This window comes from Neofelis nebulosa, chromosome 16, assembly GCF_028018385.1.
Source record: "Neofelis nebulosa isolate mNeoNeb1 chromosome 16, mNeoNeb1.pri, whole genome shotgun sequence".
In the NCBI taxonomy this organism is placed as follows: Eukaryota; Metazoa; Chordata; class Mammalia; order Carnivora; family Felidae; genus Neofelis; species Neofelis nebulosa.
In genome coordinates, this window is record NC_080797.1 from 10,453,465 (window position 1) to 10,474,219 (window position 20,755).

A 20,755-nucleotide genomic window follows, 5' to 3' on the forward strand; every position below is an offset into this window, starting at 1 on the left:
TCTGCTCCTCCCTCCCTCCCTCCCTCTGTGCAGCTCGCACATCCCGAAGCCTGATCCAGGACTGGGCCAAGTACGGTGGTAGTTATGAGCCTCCCATGGTCTGGTCTGCCCTGCCTGTCCTTGGTAGGTCGTAGGCCACCCCTGCGTGGAAGAGAAAGAAGGTGAACTGGTCGGGCCAGAGAGGAACCTGGAAAAAATGGAGGGCGAGAGGGGTGAGCGGTTTGCCCAAGTGGGGTCACCCTGGCTCTCGGGGATGCTGCCCAAAGGGATGGTGGACAGAGGCAGGGCTGGGGGTCCCTCCCCAGGTATCCTAGCTCCTGGTTCCAGGCCGCTGCCCCCTCCCACCATACGACTCCCGGGGCAGAGCTCTGGATGCTGCCCACCTGGACAGAATCCAGGTTCTGCTCCCGCCTTTCTGAGTCTCCACTGTTTCGTCTGTGAAATGGGAGTCGTCACGGGCACCATCATGCCGAGGGGTAGCATGCCCAGTGCCTCAGCGCAGCCCATCCAGGCCCCGTGTGCCCCCACACTGCCCCAAACCTCCTCCTCCCGGGGCTTTGCAGCTGACCGCCCTGGGACCGCCCTGGGACTGCGGACACAAGGCCCCCACAGGCACCAGCCTGGGTGACTCCCAGGTGCCCAGGACTCTATCCTGTCCCCCTCTGGTGGCAGAACCCAGGGACGCTGGGCTTGTGTGATAGGCTGCCGCAGCGGCTCCTCCTCCTGCCCCTTACTCATTAGCCAGGCTGCAAAGTAGCATGGGCTTGGCTGGGCAAGGCTGGCTGCAGGAGCGCTCAGGCATGCAGGGTGGCCGGCAGCCCAGTCTTGAACTGGACAGCGTTCGGGACACGGTCCCCCCAGACCGAGGGGGCTGTTGCCCTGCCCTCCGCAGGCTGGTCCCTGTCGGCTTTGGGGCCGAGGCGTGGACGCTCTTTGCCTTTTCCGGACCCCTGGTAAGTAGACGATGTGAGGGGCTGGCGGTAAGGCCGGCGGCAGCTGCCGTCCAGGTGTGACAGGGCTATGCCAGGAGCCGCTCACACCTGTCCCCAGGAACTGCCCACATTGACCATGTCCAGGCTGCACCAGAGGTCACCGCCCACAGCAGGTGACTACAGGACAGCCATCCCTGGACAGGTGCATGGTGTGGCAGTGGGGCCTGACCTCGCTCAGCAGCCCCACTCAAGGAGGGACAGGTGTGTCCTCCTTAGGAAACAAATGGGAAGGCTGGGCTAAAATCCCTAGGGTGACGAATGAGACCCATTCATGCAGGAGTCCGGGGGCGTCTGCTACAGGGGGAAGAAGGGAGCCTCTGCCCATTTTATGTCCCACGGGAAAATTGCTTTAGCTACCCTTTTTTTTTTTTTCTGACCACAAAGACGAATCAATATGGGCACCCCATAAAAGCTGCAGATACAATGCGGGATGCCTGTGTGGCTCAGTCAGCTAAGCGTCCGACTTCGGCTCGGGTTGTGATCGCACGGTTCGGGAGTTCAAGCCCCGCATCAGGCTCCGTGCTACCAGCTCGGGGCCTGGAAGCTGCTTTGGATTCTGTGTCTCCCTCGTTCTCTGCCCCTCCCCCACTCGCTCTCTGTCTCTCAAAAATAAGCGAACGTTTAAGAAATGATTCAGAAAAAGAAGAAAGTCAGTCATCTACTCCCCCAACCAGGACATAGCCACTGCTAAGATTTGGGTGTATTTTATTCCACGCCTACCTTTTTGCGTGTATGTGACCTGACCAAATGATCAGTAGAGTGTTGGATGCTTGAATCAAGCTCTCTGGGCTCCAGGCTCTGTGTTGCTGAGTGCTTCTTGTGCATTCCTGCACTTTCAGGCAGGGAAACCGGAGCCTGGAGGTTAACCACAGAGGTTAACACAGCTGCTGACTCCAGGACGGGAGCAAGACTCGGGTCACCTGACTTCCAGCCCCGATTGCTGTGTCTGGCTCAGCCACAACGCCAGCTTCCTTGGAGCGGGGGATTGGCCCCAGGGCCCTGTCGGTTTCTGTTTTGTTTCGTTTGCAGGGTCTCTGGGGTGGAGAAGCCTCTGTGTGGGGCTGGGCTGTACAGGGCCCTTGAGCCTGGCTGCTTTTCTCTAGTTCTTGTTCCAGGTGCTGACCTTCATGATCCACATTGTGAGTTCGGTGTTTTGTGGGCACCTGGGCAAGGTGGAGCTGGCGTCAGTGACCCTCTCGGTGGCCGTGAGTATAGCTCCCTGCTCCGTTCCGCCCCCAGAAGACAGCAGGAGGGCTGACAGCCGCATTCAGAGCTGGGACCTGGGGGGCCTCGCTCAACGGCACTCGGCACGCGCAGGCCGGGCCTGGCCAGGAGGGGGCAGTGTCTCTGACTCAGCTGCAGGTCAGAGCTGCTGGTGGGTGGCCTCCCCCAGATGGAGGGTCCCCTCCTAGGGTCCCCTCCTTGGGCCCTGACAAGCCCTGTGTTTTCTCCTGTGCGTGGCTCCAGTTTGTCAATGTCTGTGGAATTTCCATAGGAATAGGCTTGTCCTCAGCCTGTGACACCTTGATGTCCCAGGTAGGTGTGCCTTTTGGAGTCGGGCGATGGGGTGCCCATCAAACAGGTGGGGGGGGGGGCATGGCTGGTCCCGGCCTGCCTGCAAGGATTGTGTGCCATCAGGGAATTAGACCCTTCATTTTGAAAGAGTCTGAGCAGACGGGCTAGAGAGCCATGGAGGGAATGGGGCAGAAGCAGTTCCCTGACCTCACGTGTCAAATGCTGAGGGTGCACAGACTGGACCCTCCTGCCCCCGGGGTGGGGGTGGGGGCGTGCCACAGCCCAGCGGGGCTCAGCTTTCCTCAGGGGTGGGGGGGGGGGTCTGGACTCATAGTGGGCCCGGGGACCTGGGCTTGGTCCTGGCTGCCCCTTATCAGCATGGAGACTTGACAATGCTCTCAGAGCTTCCCTGAGAATAACGCCTTCCTACTTAGGCGCTTTTGAAGAACCGGGGACAACAGGTAGACAGAGCCTGGTGTGGAGCTAGTGCTCAGCAAATAACCGCTATTATGATTCTACGAGCGGGCTGAGCCCCTGCAGAGGAAGCCCCTCCCCGCCCCCCCCCGCCGCCCCCCCCCGCCAACCATGCTGCAAAGGGGGCCAAATGCCTGCTACCGAGGCGTTGACAGGTGCCTGTCGTGTCCTGGGTCCGTCCCCACGGCACCAGCACTGGCTAGGAGGTTGATGCCCTGGCTGGGCTCACCCAGGGGACAGACGGAAGGCACTGAAGGTGTGAGCAGCTTGACCCAGGGATGGGCTCTTTTGCAGAGCTTCGGGAGCCCCAACAAGAAGCACGTGGGGGTCATCCTGCAAAGGAGCACCCTGGTGATGCTTCTCTGCTGCCTCCCCTGCTGGGCACTCTTCCTCAACACCCACAACATCCTGCTTCTCTTCAGGCAGGACCCAGCCGTGTCCAGGTACTGCTTGGCTTCTGCCGGGAACCCGGGGAGGGACCCCACCCCCCCCCCCAACCATGCTGCCAAAGAAGCCATGCCCTAGGCCCCCGTGCTTCTCTGGGTCACAAGCCGTCACAAGTGCAGCTCCTATGGGGAAGGTTCTTGGTTTTTGGACTCTCCCACCCGGCATGCGATTCCAGCTGTGACCAGCAGGGGGAGGATACAGGGCCAGTTTTAATTCAGGAGGAAAGGCAGAAAAATGGATGGGATTTGCCTGCAGGTAGCTGGGGCTTCCCAGATGCTTTTGGAGACTTGAAGTGTGCACTACACCGTCTTCCAAAAAACAGACAGAAGGGCTGAACCAAGTTCAGATGAATCACACCGTTTATTAGTAATCTTAGAAATGTCCCCTCGTGGGACATTTTATAGGATGGGCAAGTCATTTGCTTATTTTTTTTAAGTTTATTTCTATTTATTATTTATTTTGCGAGAGAGAGAGAGAGAGAGAGAGAGAGGAGAGAGCACAGGAGGGGCAGAGAGAAAGAATCCCAAGCAGGCTCCACACTGGCAGCATGGAGCCCCCACACGGGGCTCGAACTCACAAACTGTGAGATCATGACCTGAGTTGAAACCAAGAGTTGGACGTTTAACCAAGTGAGCCACCCAGATGCCCCGGGCACAGTCTGGTCAGTTCCGGAGCTTCTGTTTCCTTCGCAGGTTAACTCAAGAGTACGTGCTCATCTTCATCCCGGCACTTCCGGTAAGTGTCACTGTCCACGGAGCTGGGAGGACGGTGGACTTCCACCCCCCTAAACTCTGGCTTTTTCTTTGCCGCCTCACGTGCTGGGGAAGCCCGTGAGCCCGCAGCGACTTTCCACTGTGCCACTGAGGCTGGCCGAAGGGACAGCAGAATTGCAGTCCCATTCCATCCACGCAGATTGGACTTTCAAGACGTAGCATGGCATGTTTTTTGATGAGAAAACCATTCACTGGAGAAATTGTGGGAAAGAAAACATTTTAATCGCTTCTAATCCTGCCACCCAGAGAGACTCTAGGGTCAGATCCCTTCCCAGGATTATTTCTGCGCGTGGACGCGTGGGTTCAAACACACATACACGTGTACAGTTTGAAAGAGGGTCAATGTGCGTAATATTGTGTTATTACCTGCTTTCCCCCTGATATTAGTCTCTTGATACGATTAAATAGCCTCCCACAGTATCCATTTCAGAGGCTATGCACTATCCTACAGTGTCATGATTTATCAACCAATCCTAATTTGTCAGGTATTCAGGTTGTTTCCAATATTCACTATCGGAAAGAAGATTGTGCTAAGCGTTCTTATAGAAAAATCTTTGGGGGCGCCTGGGTGGCGCAGTCGGTTAAGCGTCCGACTTCAGCCAGGTCACGATCTCGCGGTCCGTGAGTTCGAGCCCCGCGTCAGGCTCTGGGCTGATGGCTCGGAGCCTGGAGCCTGTTTCCGATTCTGTGTCTCCCTCTCTCTCTGCCCCTCCCCCGTTCATGCTCTGTCTCTCTCTGTCCCAAAAATAAAAAAATAAAAAAAAAAAACGTTGAAAAAAAAATTAAAAAAAAGAAAAAAGAAAAAAAGAAAAATCTTTGTATCTGTAACGATTTCCTTCAGGTGCATCATGGGAATTGGTGTTGTTCTGTCAATGGCTTCTGATACCAATTTGTATCAGAAATTTTTACCCCCACTAGCAACACTCTTGTCAGTGTACTATTATTCAAATATTTTTCGCGGGTCGCTTGGGTGGCTCAGTTGGTTGAATGTCCGACTTCGGCTCAGGTCTTGATCTCACATTTGTGGATTCAAACCCCACTTGGGGCTCTTTGCTGACAGCTTGGAACCTGGAGCCTGCTTCAGGTTCTGTGTCTCCCTCTCTCTGCCCCTCCCTCACTTGCTCTGTTTCTCTCTCTCTCTCAAATATAAACATTAGGAAAAAAAAAATTTTTTTTTAATTTTTTCCCAACTAGAAACCGTTTTCACATGCGTGTTATTGCTAATGAACATTTTTTTCATGTATTTTTTTCATCATTTTGTTTTTCTTCTGAGAACTGTCCAGACCCTTTTTTAGTGGGTTAATCTTTTCCTAATTATTATAACTCTTCTTAACGAGTATCTTAACCCTTTGCCTGTTAATTTTTTTTTTTTAAGTTGGTCACTTGCCTTCTAATTTGTTGATATTTTTGACCTAAAGAATTAAAAAAAAATTTTTTTTTAAGTTTATTTATTTGAGAGAGACAGAGCAAGCAGGGGAGGGGCAGACACAGAATCCCAAGGAGGCGCCACACGGTCAGCTCAGAGCCCCATGTGGGGCTCAAACCCATGAACCGTGAGATCATGCCCCGGGCGGAAACCAAGAATCTGATGTTTATCTGACTGAGCCCCCCAGGCGCCCCTTGACCTCAGGAATTTTTTTTTTTTTTAATTTTTTTTTCAACGTTTTTTATTTATTTTTGGGACAGACAGAGACAGAGCATGAACGGGGGAGGGGCAGAGAGAGAGGGAGACACAGAATCGGAAACAGGCTCCAGGCTCCGAGCCATCAGCCCAGAGCCTGATGCGGGGCTCGAACTCACGGGCCGCGAGATCGTGACCTGGCTGAAGTCGGACGCTTAACCGACTGCGCCACCCAGGCGCCCCGACCTCAGGAATTTTTAATGTATATGTAACAGACCCATAAATCCCATTCTTTATGAAGTCTTTGATGAACTTAAAACCACTTAACCCATTGCAAGATTATATAAACATTTTGCCCATATTTTCTTTGAGCCCCCTCGTGGCTTTTATTTGACACTTCAGATTCTAATCTACCTTACACACTTATAACTAAGACTAATTATTGCCTGTTCTCCCCTTTCTCCACTAATTCGTTAAATCCCAGCTAAGCAATGCATCTAGTTGGGTCGGTTTCTGAGATTTCTCACCTGACCCCGTGGCCTGTATGTCTGCTCTGGAATCCATTGCTACTCTATTTGATTTATTGAATCAGTGACACGTGTCACTCAGTGACACGCGTCACTAGCTGGCAGTGTTGTGTCTTTGGAACAACAGCTCCCCTTTACCCTCTATGACACCAGGGGGTGGGGTGCTTGAGGACCGATCAGGGAAGGGTGAAGGTGGGGTGCTTTAAAGCATGCCAAGGCCTGGCAGGAGGAACCCCGGCTGCACCCGCCTGCCTGAGAGGCCAGTGCCATGACCCCTCTGGGGTCTGGTCAAGTCCAGATTTCCGTTGTATTATGGAAACCACCTGCAAAGGCCAGTCTGTCTCCTCCAAGGGTTTGCTAGAGCACATACTTCAGCCCTTCAGACCAAGGTGATGGTGTCTTGCCAAACAGGGCCACCTGGGCTGGGTCAGGGGCGAAACCTCCTAGAGCGTCAAAACTGTGGCAATGCCTTTACCAACTGAAGCAAGTCCCTGCCTTAAAATGCTGCTGTAAAACTTACCAGTAAAGTAATAATAAAAATGACAAACGGGATTTACATAACGCTTACCTAACATTTGGAATGCTTAAATGGGCCATATACTGTTTTATAGGTATTTTCTGATATTAACTTTAAATATATATGGATACATAGCATACACACATTATCATCCCCGTTATAGATGAGGACATTGAGGCACAGAGAGGTTAAGTGACTTGCCTAAGATCACACAGCTCGTAAAAAGCAGAGCCAACCCTTGAACGCAGGCAGTCTGTTCCAGCTCATGCTCTTAAGCCCCGTGCTATACTGAGGAGAAGCAGAAGGGAAAGGGAAGCAAGGGAAGGGGTGGGGTAGCAGGGCACAGGCCCTGGGACAGGCTTTGGCAGAGGACAGAAAGGGCAGGGGCAGCACCCCTGACATGCACACACTGACACGCAGGCCCTCTCTGTCCTCCCCGGACAGGAAAGGTCCTGGCACCCCACGGGGGCTTGAACGCCCTCAGCAGGGCCTACCGGTGGCCACACTGCCGGGTCCCCATCTCCCTGCCCAGCCCAAGGCCTCTCCCTCCAGATTCTTGGTTCCAGCAGCCAGAGCCAGGCTCAAGGGCAGTCACAACCCGTGGATTTGGACTCTGATGGGCCCTTCTGTGCACGGGCCCCTGGGTGGCCTTCCTGAGCTGATGCAAGGTCCCAGCCGGCAGCAAGGAGGCCTGTTAGGCGCTGGGCCTCTTACACAAGCCTTGTGAGGGCCAACGCTGCTTGCGTATCTCGTCTGCGGTGGAGCCCGAGCCTTGAGGGGGCCTCTCCCCATAGGCAGGGCCAGAGCGCACCTGAGATGCTAAGTGGGCTTCTGCCCACCTGTGGGGTCCCAGACCTATTTTGGTGAAATAACTGCCCCTCACTCAGGTACCAGGGAAATACCTCCTGATGTTCATCATGTGCTTGCTTGTTTTGCTTTTTTGGTAGTCGTTGTTTATGCGCGTGTCTGGTTTTTTTGTTTTTATTTCACACAGGCGTTTTTTCTTTACAGCCTGCTGGCAAAGTATTTGCAAAATCAGGTACGGGTCCCTGGCCAGAGGGGCGACCCCTGCCCCAACACACTGCCCCATTCCAGCGAGAAGGGGTGCCTGGGGCTTTTCCCCTTTCGGCACCCTCTGTGAACCTACTGACCAAGGCCCAGTAAGGAGCCGTGTGTTCCCAGCCTCTTGCCAACCCCTGGACGTCCCCGGGCTTGTCCACACCCCCTGGCCCTGCCCCCCGCCCCAGCAAGGCCAGTGGTTGTTTATTTCAGGGAATCGTCTGGCCCCAAGTCCTCAGTGGCATTGTGGGCAACTGCATCAATGGCTTGGGCAACTACATCCTGGTTTCTGTGCTGAGCCTGGGGGTCAGGTGAGCACCGGGACCACTGGGCTGCAGGGGCCCACCAGGCACCCTACCCCTGACGGGGGCAGGTCAGTTGCCATCCCTGCCTTGCCAAAAGGGCAGAGGCTGCCCCTGCTGTCCAGAAGTGGGTGTCATGAGGAATTGGGGGGCCCTGCTGGTCCCTCAAGTTCCGGGGGACTCCCCACCAAGGAGACAAGGAGAGGAGCCCTCCTCATCCCTGCCCTAGCCCCCCAGGAGAGGCCGAGCGTTGGGACCTGGCAGGGGGACTCAGGGACACTGTACTAAGGTTCCTGGTTGTGGCTGACCTCTGGATGGGGGTGCTGGCTGCGCCATGCCTGGGCCCCCTTCCCTTCCATGCTGGCTTCAGGGGAGAAGTCCCCTGCCCCCAGGGCCAGAGTCGGCCCCTGGCCCCAGCTCAGCTCTCTCTCCTTTCCCAGGGGCTCTGCTTACGCCAACACTATCTCCCACATCCTGCAGACCATCTTCCTGTTTCTCTACATTGTGCTGAAGAAGCTACACCTGGAGACGTGGGCAGGTGTGAGGGCCACCCTGCCTTTGGGGGGCTGAGCAGACCAGCAGCAGGCAGGACCCCGGCTTGGGCATGGGGTGTTCATTTGGCAGGTGGACGGAAGGCCCGGTGGGAGCCCCTTTGGAGGAGCCTTGTCTCGGGCTTGCCTCCACTTCCCTTCAGGGGCTCCTTCCCCTTTGCTCTACCCCTCAGCACCCCTACTCCCAAAGGCCCAGGTGCCCCCCATCCAATGTGATAGGCGCAGAGCCCTGCTGGGGACAGACCCCAGGGGACTCTCTGGCCAGCTCCCTGATCGCAGGTAAAACCCTAGGTGTCAGCAGTGGGCCGAGTGCTCGACATTTCCGACCCCCAGTTACTCCACACCACCTTATAATCCCCATTTTACTTACCTGGAGGAATTGGAGTGAGGGTAAACAATTTGCTCAAAACGCCAGAGGCGGTGCCCGGTGAGGCTGGACTCAAACCCGTGCCCATGTACTCCCGGTTCTGAGCTTTCCTGCCTCCTGAAAGCTAACTCTGTAGACTGTGGGGTCCGCTTTCGGGCATTTGCGGACCAGCCCCTCCGGACGGGGCCTCATTCACAGGGCAGGGAGTCCTGTGTGGCCACTCTGCTCTCCCTGTCCCCACGGCCCTAACTGCCCAGAGAATCCAATCCTTTGACCTTGACCTCATGCCATCCTCCCAGCAACCCCTCTGGGGCGTCTGGGCAAAGAACTCAGATTTTCAGAGGAGGGAATGGAGGCCAGAAAGAGCAGGGTAGTTGCCCAAGATCTCGTGGTGTCACGGGTGGAGCGGGCGACCTTCACCCACGCCTGAGGGTCCCATCCCGAGCCACCCGGTGGCAAAACACAGGAGGCCTGGGCATGCGGAGCTGAGCCCGGGAGTGGGCGGAGCCAAGGGCTGGCAGGGGCTCTGGCCAGTGGGTGCGCATGCGCGATGGGCTCCCTGCTCAGCGCTCCAGCGGGGCTTCTGTTCCTAGGCTGGTCCGGCCAGTGCCTGCAGGACTGGGGCCCCTTTTTCTCTCTGGCTATTCCCAGCATGCTCATGGTGTGCATGGAGTGGTGGGCCTACGAGATCGGGAGCTTCCTCATGGGTATGTAGGGGAGCGCGGCTCGGGGAACCGTGTGGGCAGCCCGGAAGCCCCTCTCCGGATGGGTGGTTTGGCGGCCTTGGCCAGGTCGGGGCTGTTGCTCTCTCCAGGTTGTGCGCTCCCAGAAGGTAGGCCTGGGCTTTTCATGTCAGGAACCCAGCATGGCCCTGGGCCATGGGCAGGTGTTCGAGTCAGTGGGGGAAGCGAGGGACGGAACCAACGTGGGTGTGAGCGTGCAGGGGCCAGGCAGGCGTGGGGGGCTCTCACCTGACGCGGCTGTGCTCCCTGGAGCACCCCGTGCAGAGTCCACGCAGCCCAGGAATCGCAAGGCCCTGTGAGAGAATGGCCCTGAGAGAGCACCTGGTCCAACCCTTGCCCCTCATTTACAGATAGGTAAACTGAGCCCCAAGAACAAGAGACTGCCCGGAGTCCCAGTGGCAGCGCTGGGACCCAAACTTGGGTCTCCTGATCTTGGTCCAGGTCTCTTTTCTCTCCATATGCCATGTACACCAAGGACTTTCAACTTGAAAGTCAAACCATACCGGGAACGAACAGCCCATAAGAAATTCCACCACAGCTGGGTGGGATTTTCCTGCCAGGCTGAAGGCCAAACGGAAACATTTTCTGTTGCAAAGCTGCCCTTGGAAGTCATTTGCCCCTTGGCCTCCAAAGCAGAGGGGAGTCCTGTTCCGTGTCCATGAGCTCACCGTGTGTCTCTTCCGCAGGCCTGCTCAGCGTACTGGACCTCTCCGGCCAGGCCATCATCTACGAATTGGCCACCGCAGTCTACATGGTGAGTTTCTTATGGTGGTAACTTCCGCACGCCCTCCATGCCGGCCCGGCCCCGCTGACGGCCTGGGGTGTCACAGAAGAGGGGCAGGCTGTCCCCCTAAAGGCCATCTCTCTCTCAGATGACCTCCTTGTGCCCATTAGGTCCGGGCCCTGCCAGACACACACAGGTGGCCCCCAGCTGCTCCACCGAGAGCAATACTGAACTCCCATGATGTTAGAATTTTTAAATTAATCAGTGCCACTTAAAAACGGGAATATTTCACATCATAATCTGAAGTTTTGCATTTTCTTGGAAAACGGGACATTCCGTTTAGCAGCAGGCCCGCATTCCTGCAAACCCGAGTCAGCGAGAGCTCAGTGACCGCGTCCCTGGCTGGGGGGCTCACTGCTGTCCCCCACCCCCCCACAGCCCCATAGCTCCCTCCTCTTCTTACAGAGACATGGGTTGTCCCATGTGACTGCGTATGCCTCTGCCAGCTTTCTGGGGACATGCAGACTGCGACCCCTTGGGGACATGCAGTCTGAGTTTAAGGAAATGATTCACAAAAGTCTACACTTACAGCACTAAGGTATAAGGTGCTTAATTTTACAAAGGGTTTTCCCAGAATTTTGTTTTTCTAACAGGGAGCTTTTCTGGCATACTTAAGACCACATTCAACTCTTAAAAATGCACTTACTTACGAGGTTTTGGCAACACATTGATTCTGGTTGCAGGGCCAGTCTGGCTGTGATTTGTTTTTTAATTTTTTTTTTTTAATGTTTATTTATTTTTGAGAGAGACAGAGACAGAATATGAGTGGGTTAGGGGCAGAGAGAGAGGGAGACACAGAATCGGAAGCAGGCTCCAGGCTCTGAGCTGTCAGCACAGAGCCCGACGCGGGGCTCGAACTCATGAGCCATGAGGTCATGACCTGAGCCGAAGTCGGACGCTCAACCAACTGAGCCACCCAGGCGCCCCTGCCTGTGATGTCTGATGGTGCCGGTGGGGGCAGGACTGACGGGCTTGCTGAGGGTGCCCCCACCCCATCTCCCAACCTCAGCTGTGAATGCCCTCTCTCCTCACGCTGCCTTCCTGGGATCCATCCTGTCTTCCTGCTTTCCTCCAGCTGGCCCCCTGATGGAGGGTTAGAGGGCTGTTCCCCCTGGCCCCCTCCGCCGCCCCCGGCACAAGCCTCTTCCTGGCTCAGGATCCAGCCCACCAGCCCCTTCCAGGGGCAGGAGGTTGATTCTACTGATGGCCCCTTATCTCTGATCGCAGATTCCCCTGGGGCTCAGCAACGCCGTCTGTGTCCGAGTGGGGATGGCCCTGGGAGCTGCAGATACAGTGCAAGCCAAGCGGTGGGCCAAGTCAGGCATGTTTTGCACAGGTGGGTGGAATCCTCTGGGGGTGGGGGCGGGGCTTGGGAAGTTGGAGCCTGGGGCAGGGGACAAATCTTCAATACCTGGCCCGGAGGAGCCCCAGCTGAATTGACGCCACCCTCCTACCCTCCCCCCCGTCCCCACCCCCACTCCCTCCTCTTCCCCCCCACCAGCAAACCTCTCTTGTCCTGCATTCCTTCCCTGCTGCTGTTCTCGGGTTCTCCCAGGGACAGGTCACCAGTTTCCACCTTCATGTGACCCTGTGAAGTCCCCTTCTCCCCAGACTTCTGCCTCCATGTCCAGGGGCCTTCTGCAAATTTGCCTTCCCAGCATCCCCAAGGATCTCAGGACCTGCCCCATCCCACCCCTCAGGACCAACCGATCTTGTGTCCCCTTCCCGGGCTCTGCTTTCTGAGGCTGACAGATTCAGATCAGCTGTGGACACCAGTGGTTCTCAGGCTTTAGACTATCAGAATCAGCTGGAAAGATTAGAATCAGATTGGCAGGCCTCCCCCCCATTGGAGTTTCTGATTCAGTAGGTCTGAGATGGGGTCTGAGAACCTCCATTTCTCTTTTTTTTATGTTTATTTATTTTTGAGAGAGACAGAGCGTGAGTGGGGGAGGGGCAGAGAGAGGGGGAGACACAGAGTCCGAAGCAGGCTCCAGGCTCTGAGCTGTCAGCACGGAGCCCGACGCGGGGCTCAAACTCACAGACGGCGAGATCATGACCGGAGCCAAAGTCGGATGCTTAATGGACTGAGCCACCCAGGCGCCCCTGAGAACCTCCATTTCTAACAAGTTACTAGGTGATGCTGTTGCTGCTGGTCCCGGAACCCCACTTTGAGAACCACAGGGGGAAAGGCATTTCCTATGCCTTCCTGCCTTGCACTGACCTAAGCTGCTCCTCCAGGGGTTGGGGGCAAATGCTCTTCCTTTGGTCTCTTCCAGGCGGCACCTCGCTGGTTGTGGGCATTGTGCTGAGCACCCTGAAAAATAAACTGGGGCGTATTTTTACAAATGATGAGTAGGTAATCAGTTTTCTTCACTGACTTCTGGGAAATGTCAGAGTGGCTTGCAGCTGGTCCTCAGAGATTCGTCACCTGGCTGGCTCAGCACCAGGTCCAGAGGAAGCAGGACCAGCCTCAACTTTGCTCTTGCTGGGAAGAAGCTAGCATTGATGCTTCTCCCCCCGGACCACGGCCTCTGTCACTTGCTGGTCCGTAGACAGGATGCCGAGGGCAGGCAGTACAACATTGCGGGGCTCTCCTGGAGCTTAGGGCTCCATGCAGAAACTTAGGGCTGGGAGTGTCAGGTTTGTGTGTGTGTGTGTGGGGGTAACTACCTCCGTTCCAATCATTTTTAGGAGGAGGCACAACAGGGAGGGCGTGGGTCTCAAGAACGCAGTGATGTCTTAATGCTCCAAGTGAATGTTCTTTTCGGTTTCTCCCGCAGACAAGTCATTGCCCTGGTGAACAAGGTCTTGCCAATTTACACCGTCTTTCAGCTCTTTGAGGCCATCTGTGTGAGTACTGCCCTGATGTGAAGCCAGACTCCCCTGTACGAGTCCATGCTCACGGGCCCTCCCTGAGGCCTCGTCGGGCTGCGAGGATTAACCCATTCAAACATGTAAAGGGGGATGGGGCGCCTGGGTGGCTCCGTCGGTTAAGTGTCCGACTTCAGCTCAGGTCATGATCTCACAGAGGGTTCGAGCCCCGAGTCCAGCTCTGTGCTGACAGCTCAAAACCTGGAGCCTGCTTCAGATTCTGTGTCTCCCTCTCTCTCTGCCTCTCCCCTGCTCATGCTCTGTCTCTCTGTCTCTCTCTCTCTCTCAAAGATAGATAAACATTAAAAAATAAATAAAAGATGGGGCGCCTGGGTGGCGCAGTCGGTTTAGCATCCGACTTCAGCCAGGTCATGATCTCACGGTCCGTGAGTTCGAGCCCCGCGTCAGGCTCTGGGCTGACGGCTCGGAGCCTGGAGCCTGCTTCCGATTCTGTGTCTCCCTCTCTCTCTGCCCCTCCCCCGTTCATGCTCTGTCTCTCTTGTCCCAAAAATAAAAAAAATTAAAAAAAATAAAAATAAAAAATAAATAAATAAAAGTTAAAAAACTTGTAAAGGGCTAACTCTGTAGTAAGTGCCCAATGTGTCTGCTTGGATTAATTCTATTATTATTCAAAACAATGAATCCCCTTCTCTTCTGCAATTCCAACAAGCCAAAAGACGCATGCGGATTGGCAAAAAAACCAAAAACAAAACAAAAAAAACACCTGAAAAATTACACCCACATAAACTCACAAATGTGGATGATGTGAATTTTAAAGAGCATGACATAAAACAAGAAAACACTGAAGTCTCCTTTTATTATTTTTTTAATTCATTTATTATTTTGAAAGAATGTGCATGTGCACAAGCGGGGGAGGGGCAGAGAGAGCGATGGGGAGAGAATCCCAAGTGGGGTCCGCATTGTCAGTATGCGGCCTGATGTGGGGCTCGAACTCACGAACCTCAGGATCATGACCTGAGCTGAAATCGGATGCTTAACCGACTGAGCCACCCAGGTGCCCCCAAATCCTCATTTTATTTTTATTTTTTTTAATTTTTAAAATTATGTGTGTTTATTTGGAGAGAGACAGAGTGCGAGTGGGGGAGGGGCAGAGAGAAAGGGAGACACAAAATCCGAAGCAGGCTTCAGGCTCCGGGCTCTGAGCTGCCAGCACAGAGCCCAATTCAGGACTTGAACCCACGAGCCGTGAGATCATGACCTGAGCGAAGTCGGACACTTAACTGACTGAGGCACCCAGGCGCCCCTCCCCTTTAAATATTGGACAGAATTCACCAGTGAAGCCATCTGGGCCTGGGTTTCTGTCAGAAGATTTTTTAATTAATTCAATTTATTTATTTGTCTCTTCACTTTCTATTTCTTGAGTTACTTTCAGTAATCTGTGTCTTTCAAGTAACTTATTTACTTCAACTAAATTTGTCTAATTCTCTGGCACCAAGTTGCTAATAGTATTTTCTTATAATCTTTTTCTGTATGGTCAGTAGTAATGTCTCTTCTTTCACACCTGACTTTGGTCATTTGGGTCTTCGCTTTCTTATTTTCTTGGTCTTATTTTACCAAGGTCAAATCCTTGGCAAATGTTCATCCTTTTTGTGGATATTATCAAATACCTAAAATTTTGGGTTTCGTTGATTTTCTGTGGTTTTTTTCTGTCATCGATTTCAGTAATTTCCCCTGTCATCATTATCCCCATCCTTCTGTTTTATTTGGGTAGAGTTTGCTCTTCCTTGTTTCTTAATGTGGGGTATTATTAGGCTCTGGATTTGAGGCCTTTCTTCTTTTTGGATATAGGCATTTACGGCTGTGCGTTTCTAAGCACCGTGGTAGTGGCACGTACTAAATTTGATATGTCGTTTTATTCTTCGTTCAAAATATTTAAAACTTTCTCCTGCTACTTATTCTTTGTGTTAACCAAATGTTGGGAGCATGCCCATTTTTCTTTCTTGTCGGCGTCTCTAATTGAATTCTCTTGTGTGGCCTTGCACAGCCCCATCCCAGAGAACGTCAAAGCGTGTGTGACCTTTCTCTGAGGCCTCTTGTCGTATTTAGGAATTTGCCTGGACTATTTATTTCTGTGAATCCCGCCTCCTCTACAGCCTGGAGCTGCGATCTCTACTCAGTTTTGTTTTCTGGGTTTTTCTCTATGCTTATTTTAGGCTTAGCTTCCTAGGGGTCACACCCTTTTGTCTGCACAGCTCGGTGTTGAGGCAGTTGTTGGTCGGAGGTTGTGTTCAAACACCTGACAGCTCGTGAGGCTTCCGTTCTCTGCCCAAGGATCTGAATGTGCATGGGGGCTGTTTTCGAGTCTGCCCGGCTCTTACTTCCTTCTGGGTTCTCGCGTGTCTCTTCCGTCCACGTGCACAGGCTCCATTGTCCACGACGTGTGGGAGGCTGGGGCCTGCCCTGGTCTCCGCTATGTGCACACACAGCCTGTAGTCAACTTGGAATATATGCAGAACGTATCGAGCTCCCTCTCCCCGCCACCTGGTTGTTTCGCCTCCTGTTAAATCCCTGCCTAGCGCACTGGTCCGCTGCCTCTCCCAAACAGACCCAAACCTTCTCAACCGCACAGACTGGTGGGGCCACTGGCCCTTCCTGGGTGCTTGCCTCTGACGTTGTCACCGTGACTCAAAATGCTTTAAAGGGCTTCTCAACCTTGGCACTGTGACATTTCGGGATGGAGAATCCTTGGTTGTAAGGGGGCCGCCCTGTGCCTTGTAAGGTGTTTAACAGCATTCAGGGCTTCAACCCTATGCAGGTAGCACTCCTCGGGTTGTGACAACCCAAACCATCCCCCGATACTTGCCAAGTGTCCCCTGGAGGGCGAAAGTCGCCCCCGGGGTTGAGATATACTTGTTTAGAGCTCATCAATCATAATTTGGGAGAAGTCTTCTTCTAACCAAAAGATATCTTCTATGTCAAAGTAGATGACAATGGGAAACAAACATGCCACATTCAGAGTTCAAGAGGCACACACCTCCCATCCCAAATGCATTACCTCTTTGCTCAAAAATGTGAAAGCAAACCACAAAATACTCCACATCCTTCATCTTTTTTTTTTTTTTTAAGCTTATTTATTTTGAGAGAGAGAGAGCGGGGAAGGGGCAGGGAGAGGGGGAGAGAGAGAGAGAATCCCAAGCAGGCTCTGTGCTGCCAGCACGGATCCCAGTGTGGGACTTGAACCCACTAACCGCGAGATCATGACCTGAGCCGAAACCAAGAGCCGGATGCTCAGCCGACTTGAGGCCCCCCAGGCGCCCCGCTCCACATCCTTTATCTTAACAAAATGAAAATAACCGAATAGCTATTCGTCAGTAGCACTGCCCAAGCATGAGCTGTGCCTGTCGCTCTTTAGTTCATCAGCTCTGAGATCAGGCTGGGAGGATGACCCTAGGAAAATAAAGCAGGGGTTAGTGCTTTCTCCAAAGTCGTTCTTGTCCGTGAGCATTACGGGGACAGGAGCAAGCAAGGACTGCGTGTCTCATCTGGAGCAGATGACACCTTTGTTTGCCACGTGCGGTATCCAGAATGATGGCCCCCCAAAGATCTCCACATCCTGATCCCCAGACCTGTGAATGTCAGGTGGCAAAAGGGGACTTTTTTGACACTTTGTCACTTGTGACTAAGTGAAAGGTCTTGAGATGGGGAGATTATCGTGGATTATCCAGATGACCCAAAGTAATCGCAAGGGTTCTCACAGGCGAGAGAGGGGAGGGAGACAGAAGGAGATGGAAACACCACGACAGCCGCAGAGGGTGGACCGATGCCACCACTGTCTGGGGGCCGGGAATGCAGGGCGGCCTATAGAGGCCAGAAAAGGCAAAGACACACAAATTCTCCGCAGGGGCCTCCAGAAGGAACCCGCCCTGACTAGAGGGCGGTGAGACCCATTTCAGACTCATAACCTCCAGGACCAGAAACCAGTGCACGTGTCTTGTCCCAAGCCACTAATCTACAGTAATTTGCCACAGCAGCACTGCCAAGGCAACACAACTCTGTGTGACGTCAGTCCAGCCTCCGGGGCTAGCTGGTGGTCGGTTTCCAATTTTACCTTGAGTTTCTAGAGAGGCAGTCCTAGTGTGGAGGGGAAGACGGGGCCTCTGGAGTTGTGTTCAAGACACAACTACTCTTGTGCAGCCGTGGGCAAGTGACTTGCCCCGACTCGGTCTCCCCACGGATGGGGACAAGAGCACCATCGTTGGGCTTAGAGTGAAATCAGGCCGTGCGACATGAGTGGCTTAGAAGGGAGCCCGCTGCAGGATCCCTGCCGTCAGGCTCACGCCCACCTCTCGCCCCTTTCTGCCTCCCCTCCCAGTGCGTCTATAGCGGAGTTCTGAGAGGAAGCGGCAAGCAGGCCTTTGGAGCCGTCGTGAACATGGTCATGTATTATGTCATCGGCCTCCCGCTGGGCATTGTTCTGACCTTTGTGGTCAGAATGGGAATCATGGGTATGTGCTGCGAGGGAAAGTGGGGGGAGGCCTGGGAGGACGCTGTCCCCATTTGTCACTTGTCTCCCCCAGGCCTCTGGCTGGGCATGCTGGCCTGCGGCCTCCTGGGAGCTGCTGCGTTTGCTGTCTACACTGCCCGGATGGACTGGAAGCTAGCTGCAGAGGAGGTGAGCGTGCAGAGATGCTCAGAGCACATCAGGCCTCAGCAGCAGTGACCTGTGGGATGAGCTGGGAGGGCGGGGGGTCACGGAGGGGCCCCCTCAGCCTCAACATCTCCGGGCACCGTAACTGGACCCCAGACAGTGCCAGGATACGGTCTAATTTCAAGGAGAGGCACACACACCAAAAAGCTTCCACAGCCAGCCCAAGCTGCTTGAAACCAAAGCAAAGAGCTCAAACTAGTCTGAACCCGGATGAGCCCCCAAGAGTGTGTGCCCGACTTTGGAAGGGGGGGAACACCATCACTCTGTCCAACATCCTCTTGGCCAAACATTTTTTTTTTTCTTTTTAATGTTTATTTTTGAGAGATAGAGCACGAGCAGGGGAGGGGCAGAGAGAGGGAGACACGGAATCCAAAACAGGCTCCAGGCTCTGAGCTGTCAACACAGAGCCCGACGCAGGGCTCGAACCCACAAACCGTGAGATCCTGACCTGAGCCGAAATCAGACGCTTAATTGACTGAGCCACCCAGGCGCCCCTTGGCCGAACTTTTTAAACAGGGGAGGCCCGCGCCTGCTTCTCAGACACAGTAACGGTGACAGCTCGGTCTGAAGGCAGAGACGGAGGGGGGGGGGGGGGGGGTGCACTCTCAAAGACCCCGAATCTGCTCTTTTAGGCCCAGAAACATGCCGGACTGCTGCCGCAGAGCACTGACAGCACGGTGGCCACGGTGGCCACGGTCCCCCGACCCGGGCCTGCAGAAGCCGTCACCTCTTCAGGTAACGTCGCAGTGCTTCAGCCAGGTGGGCCCCAATGCCAGTGGCAGCCTCTTGTGTGCCCCGGGCAAGTACAAGTCCAAGCCGCCGGTCCTCCTCTTGGCACAAACATGGTGTTCTAAGCGCCAGGAAGACGACACCACTCCCTGTGACTCAGAGGCCCCACGTGAAGCACGTCACATCCTTAGCCTCGTGAGGCAGCCAGCTGTAGCCCCATCCTCGGGTGAGGGAGCCAGGCTGAGAGCTCAGGTCTCTCCCCCGACGATGGTCCCGCAACTGGAAAAGGTGAGACGATCCCAGTGTGGGCCCGTCAGACTCAAGGGCACGTGCTCACCACGGAAGCCCAGCCCGGGCCAGAAGGCCACATCCCGGCCTACGGCAGCTGGGTCTCGGCGGGTCCGCCTGGCTGGACCGGCTGGTGGGGGGGCACTTCCCCTGCCTGCCTCTCTGTACCCCATCAGACAGGCGGGCACCTCTGGTGTATATCCAGCGTGTCTGTGATGCAGCGATGGCCTCGGCCCGAGGCGCAGGGGCCCTCCCGTCCCGGGCTGGTGAGGGGCACCAGGTCTGGGTATCCGCAGCCCAGAGCCCTCACTTATCCGGTGACCTCATCTCCCCCGGGGCCCTGCCGTCGTCAGCGCAGCAGCGAGCTAGCTGACAAACACTCCGGGAGCCTAGAGCGTCACGAGAGACGAAGGTGAGGTCCGACCGTCTGAGCGTTTAAGACGTGCTCCGAAGGCACGTGTGGGAGTGACACCCCATCGCGTGTCATCACAAGGCTCAGACGGGAACGCGCCTCACGTGATCTTACGAGCAGCTTTCTCTCTGCGTCACGCTCACGTGTTGAGGTGTTTTCCCACATCATTGCACCCAGCGTGACAAAGGCAGCCGGGCTTCCTGGTTCCAAGGCCACAGCTGTCTCCCAGGCCCCCGGCGCCGCTGACTGCTCCCGTTTGCCTCCGCAGTGGCCACGGGTGCCTCTCCTGGCGTCACCCTGACAACGTATTCAAGGCCCGAGAGCCACCTGGACCTCTTCAGGGCTCCGGAGGCGGCCCAGGCCCTTCCAGCTCCGGCCAGCAGACTGTCAGCCAGACAGCTGGCCATCCGCCGCGGGGCCGCCCTGGGGATGGCGTCAGGCACGCTGACGGCCGGGCTGGTCGTCCGGGTCCTGACCGCCAGACACTAGCCGAGTGGCTCGGAGACGGAAAGGAGGCCAAGGGTGGCCGCACCCACAGGCCTCCACACCGGTCCCCCTACAACAGCACCCTGGGGATCCAGTGCGGGTGGATGGACACTTTGGACCGCACCTCAAAAACAAAACCTTCGGCCGGCGCCTCGTGTGACGTGACGGTTCTGTCGACCTGGCCTTCTCTGCTCTGCTCTTTAAGAGGACGTCAGCCGACCGGAGAGGGACAATCCTGGGGTTGCTTCAAATTGGGAGATTTCAAATCAAGACACAATGTAAAAAACCAGTTACCCAATTAAAAGCTACATATTTCCTAGGTGAGTCTGCCGCCCCCCCCCCCCCCCATCTGTTCACAAAGCCTTTGAGAAGCTTGGACAAGGGGGCCCACGGGCCCTGCATGGGCAGCCCGGTTCGCCACGACTCCCATGTGCCCTGTGCCCCACGGGCCCCTGCAGATCCAAGCACTGGCAACCCCGAAGGGGCAGGTGGCTGTCCACAGACCCTTCATTCCATCAGCATTGTGCTGATCACAGACCTTGAGAAACCCTTGTTCTTACAGCAGCGATGGGGTAGAAACAAGAGTAGCAAAACCAGATTGATCGCTTGGCCATGCAGCCTGGGGGTG

The 20,755-nt window shown here is 55.0% G+C and overlaps 1 protein-coding gene across 6 annotated transcripts; it reads left to right on the plus strand.

The window, feature by feature from the left end:
- The first annotated feature begins 237 nt into the window (after window positions 1-237).
- On the plus strand, window positions 238-20,446 carry LOC131498388 (multidrug and toxin extrusion protein 2-like). 6 transcript variants are annotated; one of them, XR_009255416.1, is made up of 18 exons: window positions 239-953; window positions 2,096-2,197; window positions 2,460-2,528; window positions 3,276-3,424; window positions 4,121-4,163; window positions 7,861-7,905; window positions 8,139-8,236; window positions 8,668-8,765; window positions 9,721-9,852; window positions 10,575-10,642; window positions 11,900-12,008; window positions 12,949-13,024; window positions 13,453-13,522; window positions 17,877-18,009; window positions 18,082-18,176; window positions 18,845-18,947; window positions 19,068-19,167; window positions 19,910-20,015. XR_009255416.1 is itself a non-coding variant. In XM_058705631.1 (17 exons), the coding sequence occupies exons 1-17, from the start codon at window positions 759-761 to the stop codon at window positions 20,128-20,130; spliced, it is 1,806 nt and encodes a 601-aa protein (XP_058561614.1). In that variant the 5' UTR covers window positions 293-758; the 3' UTR covers window positions 20,131-20,446. The 6 variants fall into 6 exon arrangements, 3 of the variants coding, with proteins under 3 accessions (XP_058561614.1, XP_058561615.1, XP_058561616.1); XR_009255415.1 differs by having other exon boundaries at window positions 19,068-19,229; window positions 19,910-19,992; XR_009255414.1 differs by having other exon boundaries at window positions 238-953; window positions 18,845-19,229; window positions 19,910-19,992.
- The last annotated feature ends 309 nt before the right edge of the window (window positions 20,447-20,755 follow it).